The sequence below is a fragment of the Hyperolius riggenbachi genome, chromosome 4 (genome assembly GCF_040937935.1).
Source record: "Hyperolius riggenbachi isolate aHypRig1 chromosome 4, aHypRig1.pri, whole genome shotgun sequence".
Classification (NCBI taxonomy): Eukaryota; Metazoa; Chordata; class Amphibia; order Anura; family Hyperoliidae; genus Hyperolius; species Hyperolius riggenbachi.
The window spans coordinates 331666475-331690598 of NC_090649.1; the positions used below are offsets into that span (position 1 = coordinate 331666475).

A 24124-nucleotide genomic window follows, 5' to 3' on the forward strand; every position below is an offset into this window, starting at 1 on the left:
TATGCATAGCCTGGGCGCGCTACCAGTAAAATTGAGAATTGCGCAAAAAAAGTGGGATCAGCGCATCACCAGGCCGCCTCTGAATGGCCTCAGCTCAGAGATGCGCTGAGCCCCCCCAGAAACTGCAAACGCACCTTGAACCCAAACAGAGGCTCTGCATATACACCAAAGGAAAACTATTAAGTGGGAGCAGCTGACCAGAAATAACATCCTCCAAGTGGTAGACAGGTTATGTGTATGCTCATTGTGTATTTGAATCCCATGAGTGGGGTGTGCACTTTTTTGCAGGTAAGCACTCATCTGTTTTTAAGTAGCGCTGTTCATTTCTTTGCTATGTTTGATTGATTTATTTCTGGTCAGCTGCTCCCACTTAATAGTTTTCCTTTGGTGTATATGCAGAGCCTCTGTTTGGGTTCAAGGTGCGTTTGCAGTTTCTGGGGGGGCTCAGCGCATCTCTGAGCTGAGGCTATTCAGAGGCGGCCTGGGGATGCGCTGATCCCACTTTTTTTGCGCAATTCTCAATTTTACTGGTAGCGCGCCCAGGCTATGCATATGCATAGGTAGAATTTAGTTAGTGTTAGGTCCCCTCCCATGGAGGAAAGACTTCTTCGACAGTGGGAGGGACGAGTACCTAACAAATTGCAAATTGTTAGTGAAACTAACATCCTCCAAGTGGTAGACAGGTTATGTGTATGCTCATTGTGTATTTGAATCCCATGAGTGGGGTGTGCACTTTTTTGCAGGTAAGCACTCATCTGTTTTTAAGTAGCGCTGTTCATTTCTTTGCTATGTTTGATTGATTTATTTCTGGTCAGCTGCTCCCACTTAATAGTTTTCCTTTGGTGTATATGCAGAGCCTCTGTTTGGGTTCAAGGTGCGTTTGCAGTTTCTGGGGGGGCTCAGCGCATCTCTGAGCTGAGGCCATTCAGAGGCGGCCTGGTGATGCGCTGATCCCACTTTTTTTGCGCAATTCTCAATTTTACTGGTAGCGCGCCCAGGCTATGCATATGCATAGGTAGAATTTAGTTAGTGTTAGGTCCCCTCCCATGGAGGAAAGACTTCTTCGACAGTGGGAGGGACGAGTACCTAACAAATTGCAAATTGTTAGTGAAACTAACATCCTCCAAGTGGTAGACAGGTTATGTGTATGCTCATTGTGTATTTGAATCCCATGAGTGGGGTGTGCACTTTTTTGCAGGTAAGCACTCATCTGTTTTTAAGTAGCGCTGTTCATTTCTTTGCTATGTTTAATAAATAAAGATGTGTAATGATGTAATTACAATAATTTATTTATTTTATTTTGTTGTATTTATAAAGCGCCAACATATTACGCAGCGCTGGTAATAGGTCATTATATGATTTATTTACGATAATATGTGTTATTACAATATTATTTTTTCTACGTGTAAAAGGGTGTTTATGCAGGGGAAGTGGTTAGGGTTAGGCGCCACCAGGGGGGTAGTTAGGGTTAGGCACCAACATGAGGGTTGTTTAGGAATAGGCACCACCATATGGGGTTAGGGTTAAGCAGGCACCACCAGGGGGGTGGTTAGGGCTAGGCACCACCAGGGGGGGTGTTTAGGGCTAGGCACCACCAGGGGGGGTGGTTAGGGTTAGGCACCACCAGGGGGGTGGTCAGGGTTAGGCACCACCAGGGGGGTTTTAGGGTTAGACACCACCAGGGGAGTTTTAGGTTTAGGCACCACCAGAGGGTTCTAGGGGTCAAGGATAGGTGCAAGGTGGGTTCTGTTTGAGAGTAGGGTTAGGTATAGTTAGGGTTAGGCACCAACATGAGGGTTAGTTAGGGTTAGGCACCACCATGGGTGGCTAGGGTTAGGCACCACCAGGGGAGTGGTTAGGGATAGGCACCACCAGGAGGGTGGTTGGGGTTATGCCACCTAACTGCCCGTATTGCAATCAACAAGTGCCACCTGAGAAATTAAGTCAAGATTGGGCGGCACAGTGGCATAGTGGTTTGCGCTCACGCCTTGCAGCACTGGGTTCCTGGTTCAAATCCCAGCCAGGTCAACATCTGCAAGGAGTTTGTATGTTCTCCCCGTGTCTGCATGGGTTTCCTTAGGGCACTCCGGTTTCCTCCCACATCCCCAAAACATACAGATAAGTTAATTGGCTTCATCCTAAAATTGGCCCTAGACTATGATGCAAGAACTACACGATACTTACATAGACATATGACTATAGCAGGGACTCGATTGTGAGACCCTCTAAGGGACAGTTAGTGACAAGACAATATATACTCTGTACAGCACTGCGTACTATGTTGGCACTATATAAATACTAAAATAAATAAATGCTAGTCTCCAGGTTAGTGACACAATCTGTTGCTATGGAGGTGAGAGGAGGGCCAATGGTCTGGTGCGCGATGAAGCAGTATGTAGCAGGTGTGGAAGAGAACAGTGGACTCGGCCTATGTGGAGATGACCTGTGAGGTTAATTGCTTAAAAATGCATTGAGAGGAATAGGGGCCACTATACAAACGTTAGATTGCCTGCATCCGAGAACCATCTAACATATATACAAGGCTTTAGTCTGATCATAATAAAAGCCAGGGTATAGTGATTAGTGAAACACACTGAACCTGCAATTCAGCTAGAATCCCAATGAAGATTACATAAAAAAAAGAATCAAAACAACCTTGCACTATGCATGATGCTGAACAGCTCAATAAAGTACAAAGCCAATACTCAACTGATTGGCTGCTGACTAAATCTTGATATTCTACCATTCATGGTTGTGGTAGATTCCATCTGCCATCAGCAGCATTATTATGCATAGCCATACACAACCTCTATGTGGCACTGATTATGTTATAAAATTACAAAATAAACATTATTTTTGCAACAAAACTGTACCTGTGCATTGGTGATGCAGGGTGAGAAGAGACTTATACTATAACACTGGTAGTTTAGCTCAGCTATGCCCCCTGTGTTGCTTTGTGGTGATGGCCTGAACTGTTCACCCGCGCACAGTTCCTGGCAATCATGGGCCGTATTCCCGTTCGCCCGCCGGCAGACAGATTAATTAATTCGGCATTTCTGATGAATTTCAGCAGTTCTTAAGGAAATTATGCAAAATTACAAATGGATTACACAAAATCAATTGAATGTCTAAATTGTAATTATGTATGGCCGTAATTGCAAAAATGTAGACAAAACCACTTGTTTTTCAGCTTCCAGTTTTGATGACCTTTTTACAATTTTTGTTACATTCCTTATTATTCCATATATATATTCTACAATAGTCATAAAATGGACCTGAGTATTTTCTGTAAAAAACAATATATTAAACAAAAGTCCCCCTAAGTGGGGTTCATAAATAGAGTGGTCCGTGGGGGAAGAGAGGATTGTGTGTAAGGCATTTCTTACCTTTGGGGGGTTCTCCCTAACCTCCCCCCCAGTCTTTATGCTGGTCTCCATCCTTTCCAGGGAGACCCACAGCTGCAACTGTTGCTGTGAATGTGTGTATGCCATGGGATATCGCCATGGGAGCTTGAAACTGTGAGTAAGACTGTAAGTAACATTTGTCATCATGCAGCTGAAAAAAGGCTGCTATTTATTATTATAAGTTAGAAAATAGATTTTATTTCTGAAATCTTGTATTTTTAATTTGGGTCCACTTTAAGGCTTCTGGCATTTGTTCCCATTGTCTATCTACTCCTGGTTCCCATGTACTTTTCATATGGCGGGGATGCAGCTGCAGACGTTTTTGAGCTCCCCACCATATGCGAAAACTGCAGATTCTCCAGTCCAGCTGGAAGTTTCAGCAGCCACCCTATAAGACGACACCCGGCATATAAGATGACCCCCGACTCTTGAGAAGATTTTCCTGGGTTAAAAAGTAGTCTTATACACCCGAAAATACAGTACATTGCAAGTATTTGAACAAACTAATGTATGTTATATTGCCATATCTAGATCTGACCATGCAATGTGCTATATTCACTTGCATTTAGGAGCTGATGAGTGGAGTGATTAGCATGTACAGAAAAATAAGGCATTGTCATCCACGTGTCCTCAAAATTCCCACAAAAATGTACTAACTTTCTTGTGTTCTGAATAACTAGTGCAGTAGGCCTAGAGATGCTGAAATATGTGCTATATCTAGAGATGTCAGTGAGATACAAATAATTCTTATCTGATGAAGGATTATGCAAATTTTGTATGCAGATTTAGGCAGCTTTGGATATGGGCCAATTGAATCTCACCACCGCAGGATTCATTTGGCCTGTTTTCAAGCTGAACAAATTTGCATAATCCTGCATCAACTCAGAATTATTTGCATCTCATTGACCATTATTAACAACAATTGGCTCAAGGTTTACTCAAAATGTTGATCCAGGGATTTTATCTGATTGCCATCTGGAGTCAGGAAGGAATTTTTCCCTTTTGGGGCTAATTGGACCATGCCTTGTGGGGGTTTTTTCGCCTTCCTCTGGATCAACAGGGGTATGTGGGGGACGGGCTGGAGTTGTACTTTGTACTGGTTGAACTCGATGGACGTATGTCTTTTTTCAACCAAAATAACTATGTAACTATGTAATATTACTAGGGATTAGTGCTATTTTGAGTAAGCGCTGAGACAACTGTACAAACGCAAAGGAGAATTCTTGAAAATTCTTAAAGGAGCACTGTTATGCTGTTCTAATACCCCTATTATCAGTTGTAAAATAGGGACAGCACAAATTTCTCCATAAAGCGTGTTTTAGTGATTTGAATCCAATCTATGCATCACATAAAATGAACCCAATAAATCATATTCTTTCAGTACATCAACACTGATCAAGCTTTATACATAATCTCAACACTGATATAAGTCAGAGCCGCCAAGACCCGAACCAAAAGGTCTTAACCTGTTTTGTCAAGATGCTCTGCTTGTTACACATCTGGTCACTAGTCCCATGATGGGATTCTGTATTGCTCCCTTCCCAGCAGAATCACCAATGTAATGGGAACTTAGTGTAGAGCAGTGTAGTGTGCAATCCAGGCAGACACAGCTGATGGGAATAGATCACCTTGTTGGTATGAATTCCCAACAGCAGTTTCTGCCTAGATTGCACACTGTACTGCTTTACATTAAGTTTCCATTACATTGGTGATTCTGCTGGGAAAGGAGCAATGTAGAATCTGATCATGGAAGGAGTGATCCAACAAGCAGAAGACCTTGACAAAAGTGTTAAAGCGGACCCAAACCCAAAAATTTGTTAATTAAAAATATTTAGTTGCACCACTCTGACACATACAAAGATAAATAAACACTCCTTCAAACCTATGATCATTTCAGTGCATGCTTTTCACCCTTCTCTTTTAATAGCTAGGGTTATACTGGGGGCAGCCATTAGCAATTCCTCCATTGCCGGACACCATCTACCCCACCAGTTTGCCGGAAAAATCGTGGCAATTTGAAAGGAAGGGAGGGGTTCCTCCAATAAATGTAAAATATTTTATATTTGTCATCATGCAGCTGAAAAAAGGCTGCTATTTATTATTATTTAGAAAATAGATTTTATTTCTAAAATCTTGTATTTTTAATTTGGGTCCACTTTAAGTTATAGTTTGGGTCTTTTGGCTCTGGTAAGCTTCTTTCATTTTATGGTGATCAGAGTTGGGATCTGTAAGTTTGATCAGCGACAACGTATTAAAGGAATTTCCGCTGGTTGTTTTGAGGACTGGACTTTGGCAGCATCACAAGTTTATTTAGCTAAAGTTATCTTCTGGTGAACTGCAGATGTCTATGCATTTTTTCAATAAATCAAACTGCTTGTATTCTAATAAGCATTGTTGACATAAATTACTTTTTATTTCGTTGACAAGGTAAAGTGAGTAAGTCTAACTTACTTCCGGAACCTAAACAATTTTGGATTGAGCCAAACAAACAAATCCTCGTTCCCATGATTTCAGTATCAGGAGAATTCCAGTTCAAAGATGACAAGATAACTAATCAGATAGTATTAAAGATTTATGTCAGTGAAAATGATTTCTTGTTACTCGTCCAGCCAACTAATGGAAATACTCTTGAGAACATGGAATCTTCCTTTACAAACAAGGATTGGCAGGCATTATCCTGGATGGATGGTTTGGTTAGCCGGTAAGGATCAGCACTACTGCACACTTCACTTCTGGTGTAACTGATAAAACCTCGAATCACTTTTATTTCCTGTTTCAGACACATACAATTGACTATTCCAAAGTTGGAAATAGAACGTTTTTATGATGCCAAAGACCTTGTGACTAAAATGGGACTGCCTACTCTACTAGGGAAGAATGCACATTTTGGCAAGTTAAACAACAAAGAAATAAATATTGGAAAGGTAATGTATTTTATTCCAGCATTTATCCATAGCAGCTTTAAAGTTTTTATTGTCCAGTTCACTATTCTCACCAGTATAAAAGATAAATACACCGCAATAAGGTCACAGGATTTACCATTATTGTTGTCCTTTATTTATGAGACGCAGAATGTGAATGTTTACAGTAAAGAGGTTCTACAAATAACATGCCTGGGTGCATGAGGTACAAATAACAAACCTACATATATATGAGAAGAGAGATAAGAACCAGATGATCTACCAGGAACCAGAAATAGACAAAAGAACAAGACCAGGGCCAATAGTGTTGTAATCTTATGATTATGATTAAATGGAAAATTACCCACAAATCGTATTGCATAGGATTGCATCCACCAGATAAGGCTTGCGGAGGAGCACCTGCCTCTGCTCTGGTTTGGGTCCTGGGTACTTAAGGACTTGAGTGGCTGTGCTCCCAATGAGCTCTTGTTATGAAAACACAACTACAACCTCCCAATAGAGGTGTGTGGGAAAATACTTACTGTGTAGAGGCACCCAAAATGTATAAAAAACAGTTTAATTACCATCCACACAACTGGGGTGTATCTTCGAGAGAGGTAAGCCAACGATCCCCCTCTCTCTCTCTCTCTTTTAAATAGTTTTTCATTATTTTATACATTTGGGGTATTTCCACACAGTATTTATGACTAAAAGACACTAAAAGAAGAGAGGACCCTCCGAGTCCACTTTACCATCTAAAGATACATACACAGTTCAGATTATTGTTGCCTGCCTCTCTTAACCACTTTCCCCACCACTACATTATATCTACGTCAGCTGTGGCACCCTCCAAGCCACAGCGACGTAGATATACTGACCTGCTTGCAGCGCTGTTGTGCAGGAACAGGTGCGCTTCAGAGCGCACCCTCCGGCACTGTCAGCTGCAGTACTAATTGGCAAAAGGGAACATGTTCCCTTGTAGCCAATTAGTGACCCCCCCCGCGGATGAACGATCACCGCTGTAGCAAACAGCGTGATCCTTCATCTCCCCCTCCTCCGTGCACAGATGGCCATAAAAATGTAAATAAAGCTGCTTCTCTCACCTTACCTCGTTCCAGCGATGAGCCTGCAGCCTGAGCATCCGATCCGAGCTCTGAACTCAGCCGTGTATTGCCGGTGACCCGGGTCCCGGCTTTATGACGTCATCAAGCCGGGGCCCGGGTCACCAGCAATACGCGGCTGAGTTCAGAGTTGGGATCGGATGCTCAGGCTGCAGGCTCATCGCTGGAACGAGGTAAGGTGAGAGAGGCAGCTTTATTTACATGTTTTTGGCATCTGTGCACGGAGGGGCTGCCTGATGGGGGGGAGGGGGGAGGGGACATACATTTGGCTATCCACACTGGGGGGGGGGGTTGGGGTGCCAAAACAACTGCCAGGCATCTGGGTAACTGGGGGGATGATATCTGCCAATGGGGGATCATTTGGTTACCTGGGGGGGGGGGGGGGGGGGTAACCTAATACTGGGGGCACATCTGGCTATAATTGGTGGGGGGGGGGGGCAATTCTGGGGACACATATGGCTGTAATGGGGGAAATCTTATCCTGGGGACACATCTGCCTATAATGAGGGGTGCCAATCCTGGCGGCGTTACTGTCTCTCTGTACTGGGGGGTGGTAGATACATGGGACACATCTGACTATACGGGGGGTGCTGATATTGGGGTCACATCTGGCTAAACTGGGAAGGTTGGGCTGATACTCGGGGCACATCTGACTATATTAGGGGGAACATAAAAATGGTGGAATGGTTTTATCCCTGTGGCACTTTTTATTTTTAAACTGGAATTGTTAAAAACTGAGAAATAATGCATTTTTTTTATTTTTGTTCCCTTTTTTCAATTAAAATGCCTAGAAAACAAAATTGTTCTTGGGACTAAATACCCCCTTTCGAAAGCCTCGTTTGTCTTGAAAAAAACGATATATAGATCATTTAGGTGTAGTGAGTAGGGATAAAGTTATTCCTGATTGAATAGGGACATAGCTAAAACGTAAAAACTGCTCTGGTCAATAAGGGGAAAACAAGGTCTGGATGTGAAGTGGTTAAAGTAGACCTGAACTTTCACAGGACAGAAGGAAAAAATATAGAACTGCACCCTTGTATGTATTTAGAGAGTTTAGCCTGTATAATTCCCCCGCATCTGTGCCTAAGCACAATTTGTAATTTGATCCCTCAGCTGTGTCAGCTGACTGCTACGGCAGAGAGGTAATTGGTAAACACAGGATGTTAACAATATGTCTGCTTCCATGAAAGCAGGATGCAGATTTATTGTATTTGTATCAGCCATAACAAAGAAATGTTTTTCTTTAAAGGTTATTATGCTGTTGCTTATCTTTTAGAGCAGAGTTCAGATCTGCTTTGTTTTCAGCAACATGATTGCTGTACAGACATGCTGCTGAACTCCTGCCAGAGCAGCCATTTTTGTTTTATGGCGAGAGATGGTGGGAGGGTGAGCTGGAGATGCTGCCCAGTGGGAATTTCAGTAGATGTTCCTGTAAAACCATAGAGATCAGTTGGTAGTAATCCTGAAAGATGGACACACGCACAGAGATTGTAACCTGAGGGATCGAGACTCGATCTTGCAACACACTCTATTACTATTGAGGGGGAGGAGGAATAATGATGTGGCGCATAAAGGAGTGGTTTCTGACAGAAACAGGAGAGGAACAATGCACTTGGTATTCCGGATGCACAGAGCAGCTGTACATACAGTATACTCGTTTCTCAGCAGGCAGACAGCCCCCTCAACTGAGATGGTGTGGATTGTGTGTTTACCAGCAAAAGTAAATAATAGACAGCAATAGTTAGGAATTCTTACAATTATTATATTACTGACTAACTGTAACTTAAGCTGCTTTATCTGAAAGATCCAACATAGCTGAAAATTCCATGAATGGAGTTGTGAAATAAGTGATTTTGGTGCATGGAACAGAATACCTATTATCCAAATACTGTAATAAGAACATAATCTTCAGCTGTAAAAAAAAAACAGAAAAAAACCCTGCTTTTTGTTCTATAACTAATGAAAGGTTCTTTGATGCCATCTTGTGGTGGTTTTAGCCAATTACTTTTTTTTATTGCTTTTTGCTACAATATTATGGCTATTTGCTACAATAGGAAACTGCTGTGTTTTTCTTTCTTTCATCTATCCATGCTATTTGATATGTGGGCCTATATGCAATTATTTTTTTTTTCTCCTAGGAGATCATTTTTTTAATCTTCTCTCTAAAATAACTTTACAGCACGTTGCAATTGAAAAAGAACAAAAATAATGTGAAAAAGTACTATCAAGATTATTTTAAATATTTTCCTTCTTGCTAGTGATTTGAAGGTTGTGAAATATCACCTAAGAGAAAACTCAGGAGAAAACATTAATTGCATATGGGCCATGATGACAACAATCATTATGTTATATTTATTGCTGTATTGGAAATTATTTGTAATATCACTGTGAATGCCATCTGGAGTGCATACCAACTGTTATGGTGCTGAGAAGTGATAAGTGTCTGCAGTGTCTATGTATTCAACCCATTCCATCATCTCCTAACCCATCTTTGCTTTGCTGCACATACTGTAGTATTAAAATAAACTTGATTGGGATTTTATGCTGCAGACCTAAAAATAAATTAACAAATACATAAGTGAATAAAATATCACAAACTTCAATTGAAAAAAAGAATGTGTAGCTTTTTTAAAAAAAAATTAAAATAAGAAGCATCAAAGACTTTAATATTTAAGTATTTAAAATGGCGTGACATTCCTAAATAAGCCGAGGTGCATACAGTGGCCTTAAAAAGTCCAATTCAAATTAGTAAAGTGAAAAATCCACTTTTTTGGGGGATGTAATTAGGGGAATAGAAAAAACTCCTTTAACTCAGATGTATATATTACGGCAAGAACCCGAAGTCTGGCCACAAAACGCGAAGTGGCCGTGCACCTGCGGCCAATGTTAGAAATACAAAGATTCCCATAACATTCATGCATTTTGTGGCAGTCTCGCTGCGGCCAAATGTTTCCACGGGGGTTAATTTAATTAATTCCTCTGGCGGCAATGTCATAGATGAAGCCGCCTCTTCGGCTCTGCCTCCTCTCCTCCCCCTGCCCCTCTCCTATGCAAGTTATGGCAGCTGGGGGACACGCGTGTCCCCAGAGTCGTTTGTAGCGGCAGGGAAGCAGAGCAGGGAGGCTGCAGACATCGCTTCTGCCAGCACCCGCTCTGCAGGAATGAACGGCGGGATTCCCTGCCGCTACGAACGACCCTGGAGGGACCGGCTGCCAAACTTGCATTAGAGAGGGGCAGAGCCGAAGAGGCGGCTTCATCTATGACATTGCCACCAGAGGAATTCATTAAATTAACCCCCGTTGGATACATTTGGCCGCAGCGAGAAGGCCATAAAATGCATGAATGTTACGGGAATCTTTTTATTTCTAACATTGGCCGCAGGTTCACGGCCACTGCGCGTTTTGACCGGCCAGAACCCGAAGTGGCCCGACTTCGGGTTCTGGCCGTAACATATACAAGGATTCTGACAAACAATATTTCAGCTTTTGTACCTTGATTTACAGACACAGAACATTTATATTGTGCTTTTCTCCTGGCGGACTCAAAGCACCAGAGCTGCAGCCACCAGGACATGCTCTATAGGCAGTAGCAGTGTAGGGAGACTTGCCTAAGGTCTCCTACTAAATAGGTGCTGGCTTACTGAACAGACAGAGCCAAGATTTGAACCCAGATCTCCTGTGTCAGAGGCAGAGCCCTTAACCATTACACATTCCAGAAAAAGATATAAAAGCTGCCTGTGGCAAATACCTGAAGGCTGTATCAGAGCTGGCTGATTACACCAGATGTGTAGGAAGAATGAAATGCTTCCTGCTGTGTGTAGTTAATTAATTAATGCAGCAAGATGAGAGTTATGCTAGATACACACCATGAGTTTCCGCGTCGAATGCGTCTGTCGATACGCGTCGATTCGATTATTTCCGAGCATTTCTGAATGAATTTCAATGATTTTTAGGTCGATTGCCATGTAAAGTATGGCAAATCGACCTAACGATCCATCGAAGCTTGAATCGGACATGTCGGAAATAATCGAATCAATGCGTATCGACGGACGCATCGAACGCGGAAACGCATGGTGTGTATCCAGCATTACTGAGGGCTTACCGAGCAGTATGTACTTTAAGTGAATCTCCAGACTAAAATCTACTCAGCAGCACTGAAAAAGCTTGTGTGATGATTTGCTCAGCTGCCTGTGTAGGCAGGCAGCTTTTTGACCATTGTGTAGGTTTGCATGCTGCAGGACTCTGGAAAGAAGAGCTTCTGTCAGTTTTGCAGCTTGTGCTTGCAGAGGAATTTGCATACGTTGTCATGCAAATTGCCTGACCACATTCATTGGAGGCGTGTACTATAAGTACTATGTCTTTCCCACAATGCTTCGCTGGTCATAAGGAGTCTTCCTGTGAAACACTCTGGAGAGTGTCAGCCATGTTCTTTGTTTGAAGATCAGCTTAGAGTAATTCCTGGAAACTGTGCTATGCAGATTCCCTAATGCAGTTAGGATTGTTTATCTGTTTGTTTGTTCTGTTGCTGTTGTCCTGTCCCTGCGGTGGTCGACAGGAAATGGTTCTGATCTCTGTTCTTGGAGTATAGCTGGTGCAGCGGTTGCTACCAGCTATCTCTTCTGTTCTGTCTCCTTGGATCGCGCTAACCACTTTTCGCTAGCGCTGTGGATCCTTCTGTTCTGTCTCCTGGGATCGCGCTAGCCACTTTTCGCTAGCGCTGTGGATCCTTCTGTTCTGTCTCCTGGGATCGCGGTAGCCACTTTTTGCTAGTGCTGTGGATCCTTCTATTCTGCTACTCTGTACCTGGATCGCACTCGCTTCGCGATAGTGCTGTGGATCCTTCTGTTCTGTCTTCCTGGATCGCGCTAGCCACTTTCGCTAGTGCTGTGGATCCTATCTCTCGCTTGTCCCTGTTTTCGTGTGTCTGTCTTGTCTGCTACGGACGCTTGTTGGAGGCTCGGTGAGGTAACCGTTAAGCAAGCGTTCGCGTCCTCTGTTTCATGTTTGTCTGTCGATGGTTAGTTAGGCGTGCTTGTCTCTATTGTGCTTATCACGTGGAGACCGCGCATAACCGCATGCACTGTTGCGAATGAGTGCGGTGTTCACGGTTAGCTAGCGTTTGTTGTTTTCCGTATCTCCTCATTGTATGATTTGCTGTGCCTTTGCTACTCTCGTGCTCCGCCTTGCTGTAGCCTTGTGTCACGTCTGGCGATCGCACCTCTCGCGATCGCGAACCTGCTTCGTATCTGCTGTGGTGTGTGCACAGTCGCGGGTTGGCGACTAGTTTTATGCTCACACACACAATCTGTCTCTGTGCTCACTCTCAATCACTTCTCTTGCGATTACGGTTCTTCCCTTCGTACAATTCCTGTCTGGCGTGTGTGGTAGGGCAGAGGAGCTGTTCCTCTGCACACCACAGCTCCACCTGCCGACAGGAGTTTCCCTCTGCAGGTGCATTGCACCCACTGCTGGGTTCCTGCAAATTTATACGCTTGTGGAGGAAATCCGCCGTGTCAGCGCACGTCTGGTGCGCTGACCACGGAGACAATTCCACATTCGTTACAGCTTGGTGTTTCTCAGAACTTTGTTTTTCTTACCCAAGCGTCATTTTTAGCTGTAAAGAAGCTAAGCTCCGCCCCATCAAAGAAATCTGCCCGGGCATTTTTCCCGATGCTGTGCAAAGCATGATGGAATTTCTGATGTTGTTCTCTTCTGCTATTTTGGCACAAATTATTATTTTTTATTTTGAATTTGAGATTTGAAGCCTAGCAAACACAGCTGGGAGGGGTGATCAGGACACAGGACAGTTGGAACTGTGTCTCATCCTCCCTGTCACCTCTTTTCAACCAAAAAGATGGCTGCCCCCATGGAATCACAAACATTTGACTGTTCTTTTACTATTACCTATCTAATTTAATCAATATAACCAATGTAACTTCATGACAGTATGTTTGTTTAGGCTGAAGTTCCTCTTTAAGAGAGTACTCATAGGAGTACGTATTTCATTTTTGGCAGTTTTACACATTTATATTTAGGTACAAACTAACATAAAAATTAATGACATTACATTTTAACCAATTCACCTCTAAGGCCCCGTTCACACTTCGCGGTTCGAGTCCGCAAGTGTCCGGGGGTCCGGGTCCAGGGGCTGCAAAGAGACCGTACGGGTCTCTGCGGTGGCCACAAGGCGTCACAAGTTGCAGATCCGGAATGTATCAGTTCCGGCTACAATAAAGTAGCCGGAACTAGATACATTTCAGTGCCAGAAAGGAACCGCAAGCATGGGGGATAACGGCGTGTAGTCCGGGCCCCCCAAGTGGCATAGGACCGGTGCTGGAAGCATCCAGTCCTATTGCCAGTGTGATGAGAAACATCCGTTTCTCATTGCACAGCATAGCCGCATGTTCGGGTCAGGATCCGGTCCGGGTCCGCAGCCGCACCGGGACGGACTAAAAAATGGAGCATTGTTGGAAAAAAGCCGGATCGTCCCGGAGCTGCGTTCCCGGATCGGATCTGGATCCGGACGGTCGCACGAGTGTGAATGGATACATTGATTAACAATGTATCCATTCACCATCCGCTGTGTACGAAGCGTTCCGGGGAAGCCGGACCTGGAACGCTAATGTGAACCGGATTTTTTAAGGATTTTTCCCCATAAAAACTGCATCCATTCGTTCAGCAATAATGTTATCACTACTTATCATAAATTGTTACAGTGTAATATAAATTAGGATTTCTTTGGGTGGTACTTTTTTTTTTTTTTTACTATGAATTATTTTATTTTATATGCATTTTAAAGGGAAAAAGAAAAAAAATTTAATAGAAAAAAAATTGGCGACAATATTTTATTTGGAAATAAAGGTGTATTTTTGTTGTTGTTGTGCTTTTGGTTTTCACATTGTACTTTATCAATCCTTTATTTGCAAAAATACAATGACAGTTCACTTCCTTTACAATGCAAGGATACCTGTTGCTCACAAATAGATAGAAAATACCGCTACACACACACTTATCACAGCTGGGAGCAGGAAAATCGGATGCCACAGTTCATATAGATGAGAAAAATATTCTACTGCACCAGATGATGTAGTAAAGTAGAAAAATCTTTATTCTTCAATCCAACATGATAACACACAGATAAAAAGCTCACGCGTATCGGAGCAAGAATGGCTCCTTAACCACTTGCCGACCGCGCACTCATACCGCGCGTCGGCAAAGTGGCAGCTGCAGGACGCCGGCTGCAGGCTAATTAATCAGGAAGCAGCCGCTCGCGCGAGGCTTTGAGGTGCCCCCCCCCCGCAACACCCAGGCAGGCAGGAGCGATCAGACCCCCCCAGCGCATCATCCCCCTAGTGGGGAAAAAAGTGGGGCGATCTGGTCGCTCTGCCTGCACCCTGATCTGTGCTGGGGGCTGCACAGCCCACCCAGCACAGATCTGCTAAAACAGCGCTGGTCCTTAAGGGGGGTAAAGGGTGGGTCCTCAAGTGGTTAATCATATCATGTAGGATTGAAGAATAAAGATTTTTCTACTTTACTACATCATCTGGTGCAGCGGAATATTTTTCTAATCTATACCTGTTGCTCATTGCACCAGTGATCATTGACACTTTAGACACTTAGATTGGCTTTGGGAACATATGTTCCCATTCACCAATCTGTGCACTATCACGTGACGCTGCGGGCTCACACGCCCGATCACAAATAGAAAGGGAAAGATGAGTAACTAAGCCCCTGGGAGCTCAAGTGCTGAAATCACTTGTGTTACACTTATACATGTCGTGCAGCTTTATAAACAAAAGCAAAATTTCACCTGATTTCATAACAGGTTTCTAAAAAACCTCAGAGTTTGTTTCAGGATGTTTCACAAGTTTGTCCTCCGTTATCACACAGATCATGCTTTATAACATATGACCACTGAAAAGGCCAGACTTTACTGTCATGAACAATGTGATGGAAAGTAAATCCTCCTCCTCTATTTAATAGACATAGGGAAACAGGAAGCTAGCTAGATGTAAATGGAGTTTAAAGAGAATAATAGCCCTTAGAGGGCTAACAGAGCTATAATTGATATTTGACAAGTCATATTATTGAAAAAGTATCCTAAGTTTATTAAAGGAAACATCAGGCAAAAAAAAAAAACGTAAAATCAGCTTTACTCACCTGGGGCTTTCTCCAGCCCCTTGCAGCATACTATCCCACGCTGATCTCTCCGCTCTCCGTCGCCGTCCCGGGCTCCCTTCACGCTGTTCAGGCCGACCTCGAGGTCATCCTTACTGCGGCTGCGTGAAGCACTGCTGTCAATCATGGCCACGTTGTCCGCGGGCCACAACGGGGCCATGATTGACAGCGGCGCCTCACACAGCCGCAATAACAACGACCTCAGGTCGGCCTGAACAACGTGCGGGGAGCCCGGGACGGCGGCGGAGAGCGGAGCGATCAGTGTGGGACAGTCGGCTGCAAGGAACTGGAGAAAGCCCCAGGTGAGTAAAGCTGATTTTACTTTTTTTTGCCTGATGTTTCCTTTAAGAATGTAATTTACAATTACCATAAAATGGAAGAACTTTACAGAATTGTGTATTAAAATCACAGACATCAAATATACAGATGTTCGAATATGTTCATGCCAGACACAGACTACAGTATATTGTTGAAGTCTGTGGGGCAGATTTATCAACAGTGTCTGAGAGAACATTTTAGGAGGCCTGTCTAAAAATTTGATTTTGGTCAAAAGTCTAATTTTTCAAGAAGTTATTACGGGGACCAGGGGGATCAGGAGGCGCCTGGAGGATGGCAGCCTCGGCAGCTTGCTCTGTCTTTTTATGTTTGTTTTATGTACTTTTATTTTTCAACATTGCCTTGTGCAACCCAACCCGGATAACCTTCACCAGTGAACAACTACTGAGCATTCGGAACTTCGACAAATGTAATCTACCCCTGGATATTTCATCTACTCTTGATCTTCTGGGGATCCTAACCAGTGGAGCTACTGTGCTGAACCAGGCAGTGAGGCTTAGAAGAAGAGGCAAGCGCTCCGGGATCCAGACTCGCTTTCGACGCAGAGGACTGCGCTCTCCACTACCTGGAATCATACTCTCTAATGTCAGGTCCATATATAACAAACTGGACGAGCTTCAACTACTGATCAGAACAAAGAAGGACTTTCATCTCTCTGTTGCTCTTTGCTTCACAGAGACTTGGCTATCTGAGCTTATTCCAGACAACGCTCTGCAGATTAATGGATTTACACTCTACAGATCTGACCGGGACCCACTTACTTCTGGCAAAACCAAAGGTGGAGGACTCTGTTTCTATATTAATGATAGGTGGTGCACGGATGTTACAGTTATTAAGAGGACATGCTCGGCTTGGCTGGAAACACTCTTCATAAACTGCAGACCCTACTATTCACCCCGTGAGTTTTCTTCATTTATTGTGGTTGCTGTGTACATCCCTCCACAAACATGTATGCAGCCTGCGCTCCAAGATCTCGCAGATCAAATCACCGAGATGGAAAGGGAGTACCCAGATTCTTTTTTTATCATACTAGGGGATTTCAACAGTGCTAATCTTTCCAAAGAACTCCCCAAATACAGGCAACACGTCACAAGCGCAACTAGAGAAGGTAAGACACTTGATCACTGTTACACTACGATTAAGGACTCGTATCACTCTGTCAGCAGGGCAGCTTTGGGGAACTCTGATCATGCTGTTATACAGCTTCTCCCAACATACATCCAAAGACTAAAAACTACCAAACCTGTAGTGACCACAGTTAAGAAATGGACGAGTGAAGCTGTAGAAAAACTACAGAGCTGCTTTGATTTAACAAACTGGAATATATTTAAAGAATCCACCAGTGACCTAAATGAATACACTGACGCTGTGACATCATATATTACCTTTTGTGAAGAGTCCTGCATCCCCACAAAAAAGTGCACCAGGTACAATAACGATAAACCCTGGTTCACATCACATCTTAGGAAGCTGCGCCTCGATAAAGAAAGGGCATATCGTACAGGCGATAAAGTCCTCTACAAAGCTGCGAAATACAAACTGCAGAGAGCCATTACTGACGCAAAAAAAGAGTATTCTAAAAAACTTGAGAAACAATGTTCAAACGCCGACTCATTCACAATATGGAAATCTCTGCATGAAATTACCAGCTACAGGAAGAAATCTCTGCCCTCACTACATAATCTGCAGCTTGCAAATGAACTGAATACATTTTATTGCAGGTTTGACACTAGCAACAAAAGTCAAACACACCAAGTCAATTCGCATAATTTCCATCTCTGCAGTAGGCAAACTGAACACTCTTCCTGCCAGCCAACGTCTCCACCCCCTGCAGTGCCTCAGCAACTACACAACACAGGAGGCCAGACACAATCTATTGACCTGTCCCCAGATGCGCATGCTCTAACAATATGCCAATCAGATGTAAGCAGACTCTTCAAAAGACAAAACACTAGGAAAGAAATGGGGCCAGACTCTATCTCTGCGAAATGCCTGAAACTCTGTGCTGATCAATTAGCTCCTGTATTCACAGACATATTCAAAGCATCTCTCGAACTCTCAATTGTTCCGGACTGTTTTAAAAGGTCAATTATTGTACCAATCCCAAAAAATTCAAAACCTACATGTTTAAATGATTACAGGCCTGTTGCCCTGACATCATTGGTCATGAAAGCATTCGAAAAACTGTTAATGGCTTACCTGAAATCTATCACAGATCCCCTGCTGGACTCTCTGCAATTTGCCTACAGGCCTAATAGATCCGCAGATGATGCCGTGAACATGTGTATGTATTATGTACTACATCATCTAGACACCCCAGGAACCTACACCAGGATTTTATTTATAGATTACAGCTCTGCATTTAATACCATAATGCCATCTCTGCTACACAGCAAGCTCTCCCAGCTACACATACCTGAATTCATCTGCAAATGGATAACCGATTTCCTAACCGATAGGAGACAGCGTGTTAGATTTGGTAAACACACATCAAGCTCTCTGACCATCAGTACTGGTGCACCCCAGGGCTGTGTGCTTTCCCCACTGCTCTACTCACTGTACACCAATGACTGCATCTCCACAGATCCATCTGTTAAGGTTCTGAAATTTGCAGATGACACAACAGTAGTTGGTCTCATCAGTGGCGGACAAAGCCAACGATGGGCCCCTGTGCAGAATGAATGTAGCGGGCCCCATGTGAGTGGGCGTGTTCATAACAGATCATAATTGGATCCAAACAATGCCGATAAGATTAAAGTACCTGAACCTAGGTCACATTCTGTAGGCACTGTATTAATGTAGCACACATTTTAAACTTGTAAAAGACTGGAGTACAAGTTATTATCACTGTTTCTCTTGAGTTTTAGAGATAAATACATGGATAAATGCCTAGAAGATAATTAGGTCCTAACTGGTGGAATTACATGAGCCCTAGAATATATGGGGCCTGCACGGGCCTATGTCCGCCTCTGGGTCTCATACAAAACGGGGATAAATCTGCATACAGGCAGGTGGTGGGACAGCTTTCCTCCTGGTGCAGCAGCAACAACTTGGAACTAAACGCTCTCAAAACCATGGAGATGATAATAGACTTTAGGAGATCTCCCCCCCCCAGCACCTCACCTTAACCATAAATGGATCCACAATAACCCAGGTAGAGTCATTCAAGTTTCTTGGGTCCACAATCTCACACAACCTAAAATGGGATAACAATACAGCCACTATTGTCAAGAAAGCGCAACAGAGGATGTACCATCTACGGCAGCTGAAAAAAGTTTGGCCTACCTCAAAATTTAATGGTGCAGTTCTACACTGCAATTATTGAATCCACCATAAAATCATCTATGACTGTATGGTTCAGCTCCTGCTCAGCATTAGAAAAGGGGAGGCTGCAGAGCATCATCCGAACAGCGGAAAGGATAATTGGCTGTAGCTTACCTTCCCTGCAGGATCTTTACACTAGCAGGTGCAGAAAAAGAGCAACCACAATTGCCTCTGACCCCTCTCACCCAGCTCACTCCATCTTCCAGCGCATGCCTTCAGGAATAAGATTCCGGTCAATCGCTACCAAAACCTCCAGACACAGGAACAGCTTTTTTCCTCAAGCGGTAGCCATACTTAATGCTGAACCACGTTAGAGCTGCTAGGACTGAAAAGTAATCAGCACAGAACTGTAAATAAACAATTCTCACATTGCTTACTGCCACTATACTTATAATGTCCTTGACTTGTAATATACACACTGTCTGCCCTTGTATTGTTTTTGTTTGTGTTTGTTAAGCAACTGCCAAGACAAATTCCTTGTAGGTGCAAACTTACTTGGCGAAATAAAATTGATTCTGATTCTGATTCTGAGAGTAGAACAATGAAAAAGGGTGAGGTGTGCTTTAAAATCCATGTTTTGTTAGGATTTTGTTGTTTGCCAGGATAAGAATAATGTACTGTTTCTCAGGTATTCCTGTCATCTTTCTGAAGCTGTTTTTTTTTCCCGAGACAAGACAGACAGTTTTGGTACATAAATATTTTAAAAGATGGTTAACATCTATTTTCTCCCCAGAGTTATTTTTGCTATTTATTTTGAGTGTACAGACACCAAATTTGTATTTTTTTTCCAGTTTTGTAGAATATGGTGGTACCCTACATGTGGGGAGACTGGTTGCTACTGGTGCGACTGACTGAGTGAATGTGTGTGTGTGTCAGCTGTCTGTATTGCAAGCTGGGTAATTTCCAGTGATTTTCCATGACACTAGGAAAAAATTAGCCACACCGGCTTATTGAAAAATTGTCTCTTAAGATGGCCACTAACGATCCAATTTCTAGCGAAAAATTGTTCGAGCGTTTAGATAATTCTGTAATTGAATCAGCACAGGCCACAAGTAGGTATGTGTGCTTCACATCTGAGGTATCAGGCCAATATAAGTGGTAGGAACCATAAAAGATATAAAAAAAGAGTACTCACATACGGGGCCCAAAGTTATGGGTACCCCGAATTAAAATAGCGCATGTATACTGGCCAGTGGTAGGAAAAAGAATATGCAGTGTCGCTCATCTCCTTCCAGACTGGTTTCGTAACTTGCGTCATCAGTGGATATTTGCGAAACTGGTGGAAGGAGATGAGCGACAAGAGCAATGTGAAGACCTGCGCTGATTCAATTACATTATTGCTTGAACATTGGAGTCTGGTTTGATGGAAATCCAATCAGATGACTATTTTTAGAATCGTTCATAATCGATTGTGCCAATCAACTGAGATTATTTACAACCAATCCGATCAGAAATTTTGATCACTCGAACAATTTTTCGCTAGAAATTGGACCGTTAGAGGCCACCTTTAAGAGAAAACTCAGGAGAAAAAGTAAATTGCATATGGGCCACGGCCTCAATACATATGAATTCATCTATTTAACTATATAAATCATTTTCGTACGGCTTCATTATTATTGATTTCTACAGCGCCAACAAACTATCATTGGTTTCCAACCATCATTTGCTTTAATCAGTATTTTTTCTTTATTTTTGTTAAAAGATCATCAACATAATCCACTTTAAGCTAGAAGACAGTGGTGCCGATCATGAAAAATATAAAGCAGACACCAGGAACGATGAGGAACCCATGGAAGTAAACTTTAACCAACCCTTCACTCTTGTTCTGTTTGAAGGAACCACCAAGGCATTCACACTACTTGGAAGAATTGTAAATCCACTGAACCAGGGCATTTAATTTCTGCTATGTATGGGTAAAAGGACAGACAGCGTTACTAAATGCTTTTTTCATTTCAACCAAATTCTTTTCACTGAGTTAAAAAACCAAACAACCTGCATTTCAGCACAACACACATCATAATACTAATTGTGTACAGATTCACAAACAACGCAGTATCCCAGCAAATGCTTCTATAAAAATGTGACCAATTCTGATATAGTAATATACTTTCCCTGTTCCCTTAAAGTTTACTATAAAGGGATTCTACTGTATATATAAATACAGTATGTTATGGCCGTAACCCGAAGTTTGGCCACTTCGGGTTCTGGACGGTCAAAACTAGAAGTGGCCGTCTCGCTGCGGCCAATGTGCGAAATGAATTGATTCATGGCGGCTTCGTTCCTCTCCCTCCCGTCTCTGGCTCCTCCCTCTGCCCACCTCCTATTGGCTTCTGGCAGCCAGGGATACACGCAATGCAGCCAGAGTCGCGGCAGTTAAGCAGAGCGGGAATGTTGCAGACATTGCTTCTGCCAGCACTCGCTCTGCAGGAATAAACCGCATGAATCCTGATTTCCGCCGCGATGAACGACTCTGACCGCATTACATGTGTAGGAGGGGGCAGGAGCCAGGGGGAGAGGACTAGTTCTGCCGATGAAATAGCTCCAGGGCCAGACCTTGGGTTCTGGCTGTAACATACATATCAACATCCTTTTAGCCTATCACAGTGTTGGGAGTTATTATAGATAATGGCAGTTGATGCCATTTCATTTTTTCCTTGTATGCGAGTAGTAAAGATGATTGCCCACAGGCTCATTGTGGATCAGACGAAGAACAAATTACACGATGAGTATCAATGATTTGTTGAACTAGCTTCTATTTTTTAACCTTCCTGTGCTGCCTGGCCAATCAGTGCCAGGCAGCGCTGAGGGGACATCATCCCGCCCGTCGCCATGGCGACGGGGGAAGCCCTAATGGAAATCCCGTTCAGAACGGGATTTCCGGACGGGCTTGATTGCCAGAGGCGATCAAAGAGGGTGGGGGGATGCCGCTGCACAGCGGCTGTCATGTAGCTAGCGCTAGGCTAGCTACAAGATTTAAAAAATTTTTTTTTTTAAATAGTGCTGCGCTGCCCCCTGGCGGTTTTAATTGACCGCCAGGAGGGTTAACTTCTCACTTTGCAATGTATTGATTTATTCCCCTCCCCCCCACTATTTTTCTGTAAAGTTTCTCTTTAAGGAAGGTATTGTGCAAGATTACTATAATACTAAATAGCCTGAAGCAAAAACATTGAATTAAATGTGGTCAAAGTAGTTATACTGGCTAGATATGATTTCTCAGTAAAGTTTTGTCAACACAATTAAAGTTCTGTTATTTGCTTATTTGGTGAAAACTGAGCGTCGCTTCTCTATAGTAACCATATTATACTTTACAGACATACCCCTGATTAATCTAAAATTTTCTGTAGTCACTGCTGGTATTCTTCATATTTTTCTTCTTGCAAAAGATGCCTTGCGATGTCACTTTGCTGAGATGGGAGTGATCACACCGCTCTGCTGTGTCCCACATCCCTAGCATCTGACTTATCCCTCCACTCTGTGGAATGAATGCATCACAGACACTAAAAGGTGCAAAAGCATGCACTGAGGGCTTGTTCACACTATGGGCGCTTTTCATTTTTTAAATGTTTCTCAATGTGAGTATTCTCACATGAGCAATGAGCTTTCTTTCCAAATAGCAAACGTGGCTCCTGCATTTCCTGAGCATTTGCGCTTCAACACAAGAATAAGGAAAAAAAAATAAATAAATAAAATAAATATGTTGTATTTATTAAGTTCCAGGTCAAACAGTTCACTTTCTGATTATTGTCAGGTAGAAAACAAACAAACAAAATCACTCTTGAAAGCGCAGGGAAAAAGCGATTACAAAAGCGCTCAGCGCTTGCACTGGCGATTTCTAATGTGAACTAGGCCTAAATATGAGTTCCTACTTTGCATAGACTTATGAATTGGTGACAGAGACGGACAGATAAGAATTTTGGTTATCTTTTCCACCAAGCAGTGGTGTCCAGTAAATTTAACAAAAAGGTCATATCAGCTGCTCACAAAAGGTGAAAGGTGGTATTTAATGGCATTCATTTAAAAATGAATTGTAAGGCAAGGACTTTGTTATATAGACTTTATACTAAGTGAAGTTACTCTTTAATTCCACAATGTCAGCATTTTTTTAATTATCAGTATAGACTATGTGTTTCAAATAATTATAGGTTGCATGCAAATTGTACGTAGCTTGAACCGGGCCAGTCAGGTAGTGCACTTGATTAACTCAGGCTGCATACAATTTGCAGAATTTTTTTTTAAAGAAAGCCAGAATTACTTGCATTTTACTGACCATCTTTAGATATCAATAACTGCCACCACACGTTATATACAGTATAGTAAATAATGTGTTTTCTCCAACTTATATATAGATGTTCTCCAAAAAGTACCATGTGTCAGAAAAGTGCAGACTCCTCCACCTGATTTTCTCATAGGCTTATACTGTTCTGCTGCTTCCAAAATGTATCATATGACCTATCATCTTAACTTCAAGGGAAGTTCCATTTTTGTTGGACTCAAAGCTATATCTTATAGCAAACAGAGAGAGGGCGGGCACTGTATACAACCATAAAAACATTTATTTTCGGCAGATGGAATAACCAGAGGAGATATGGTTTTAGCTTGAATATTTTATTTGTATGCACATATAAAACAAAACCATTGTATGGTATGCTTAACAGAAACTGGAAAGTGGGAGAGACAAGGAATCGTTGCCAGTCAAGTGCATACGCCATTCCATCATCTGACCGTTTTTTTTGGATGCCCTCAGAACATACTAATGACATCACTACCCACTAAACAGAATAAAATAGTGCTTGGTGAACACCTTATTATACAGTTTGCACATGCCCTCAGAACATACTTATGACATCCTCCTCAAATGGCAC

General features: G+C 42.7%; 1 protein-coding gene across 1 annotated transcript in view; it reads left to right on the top strand.

Moving 5' to 3' along the window:
• Positions 1 to 22503, top strand: part of AGT (angiotensinogen) — a 34560-nt gene extending 12057 nt beyond the window's left edge. The window contains exons 3-5 of the mRNA XM_068231821.1: positions 5832 to 6105; positions 6184 to 6328; positions 20965 to 22503. Of these exons, the coding sequence (XP_068087922.1) occupies positions 5832 to 6105; positions 6184 to 6328; positions 20965 to 21159 (614 nt within the window). The 3' untranslated portion in view covers positions 21160 to 22503. The remainder of the gene's footprint in view (positions 1 to 5831; positions 6106 to 6183; positions 6329 to 20964) is intronic.
• The last annotated feature ends 1621 nt before the right edge of the window (positions 22504 to 24124 follow it).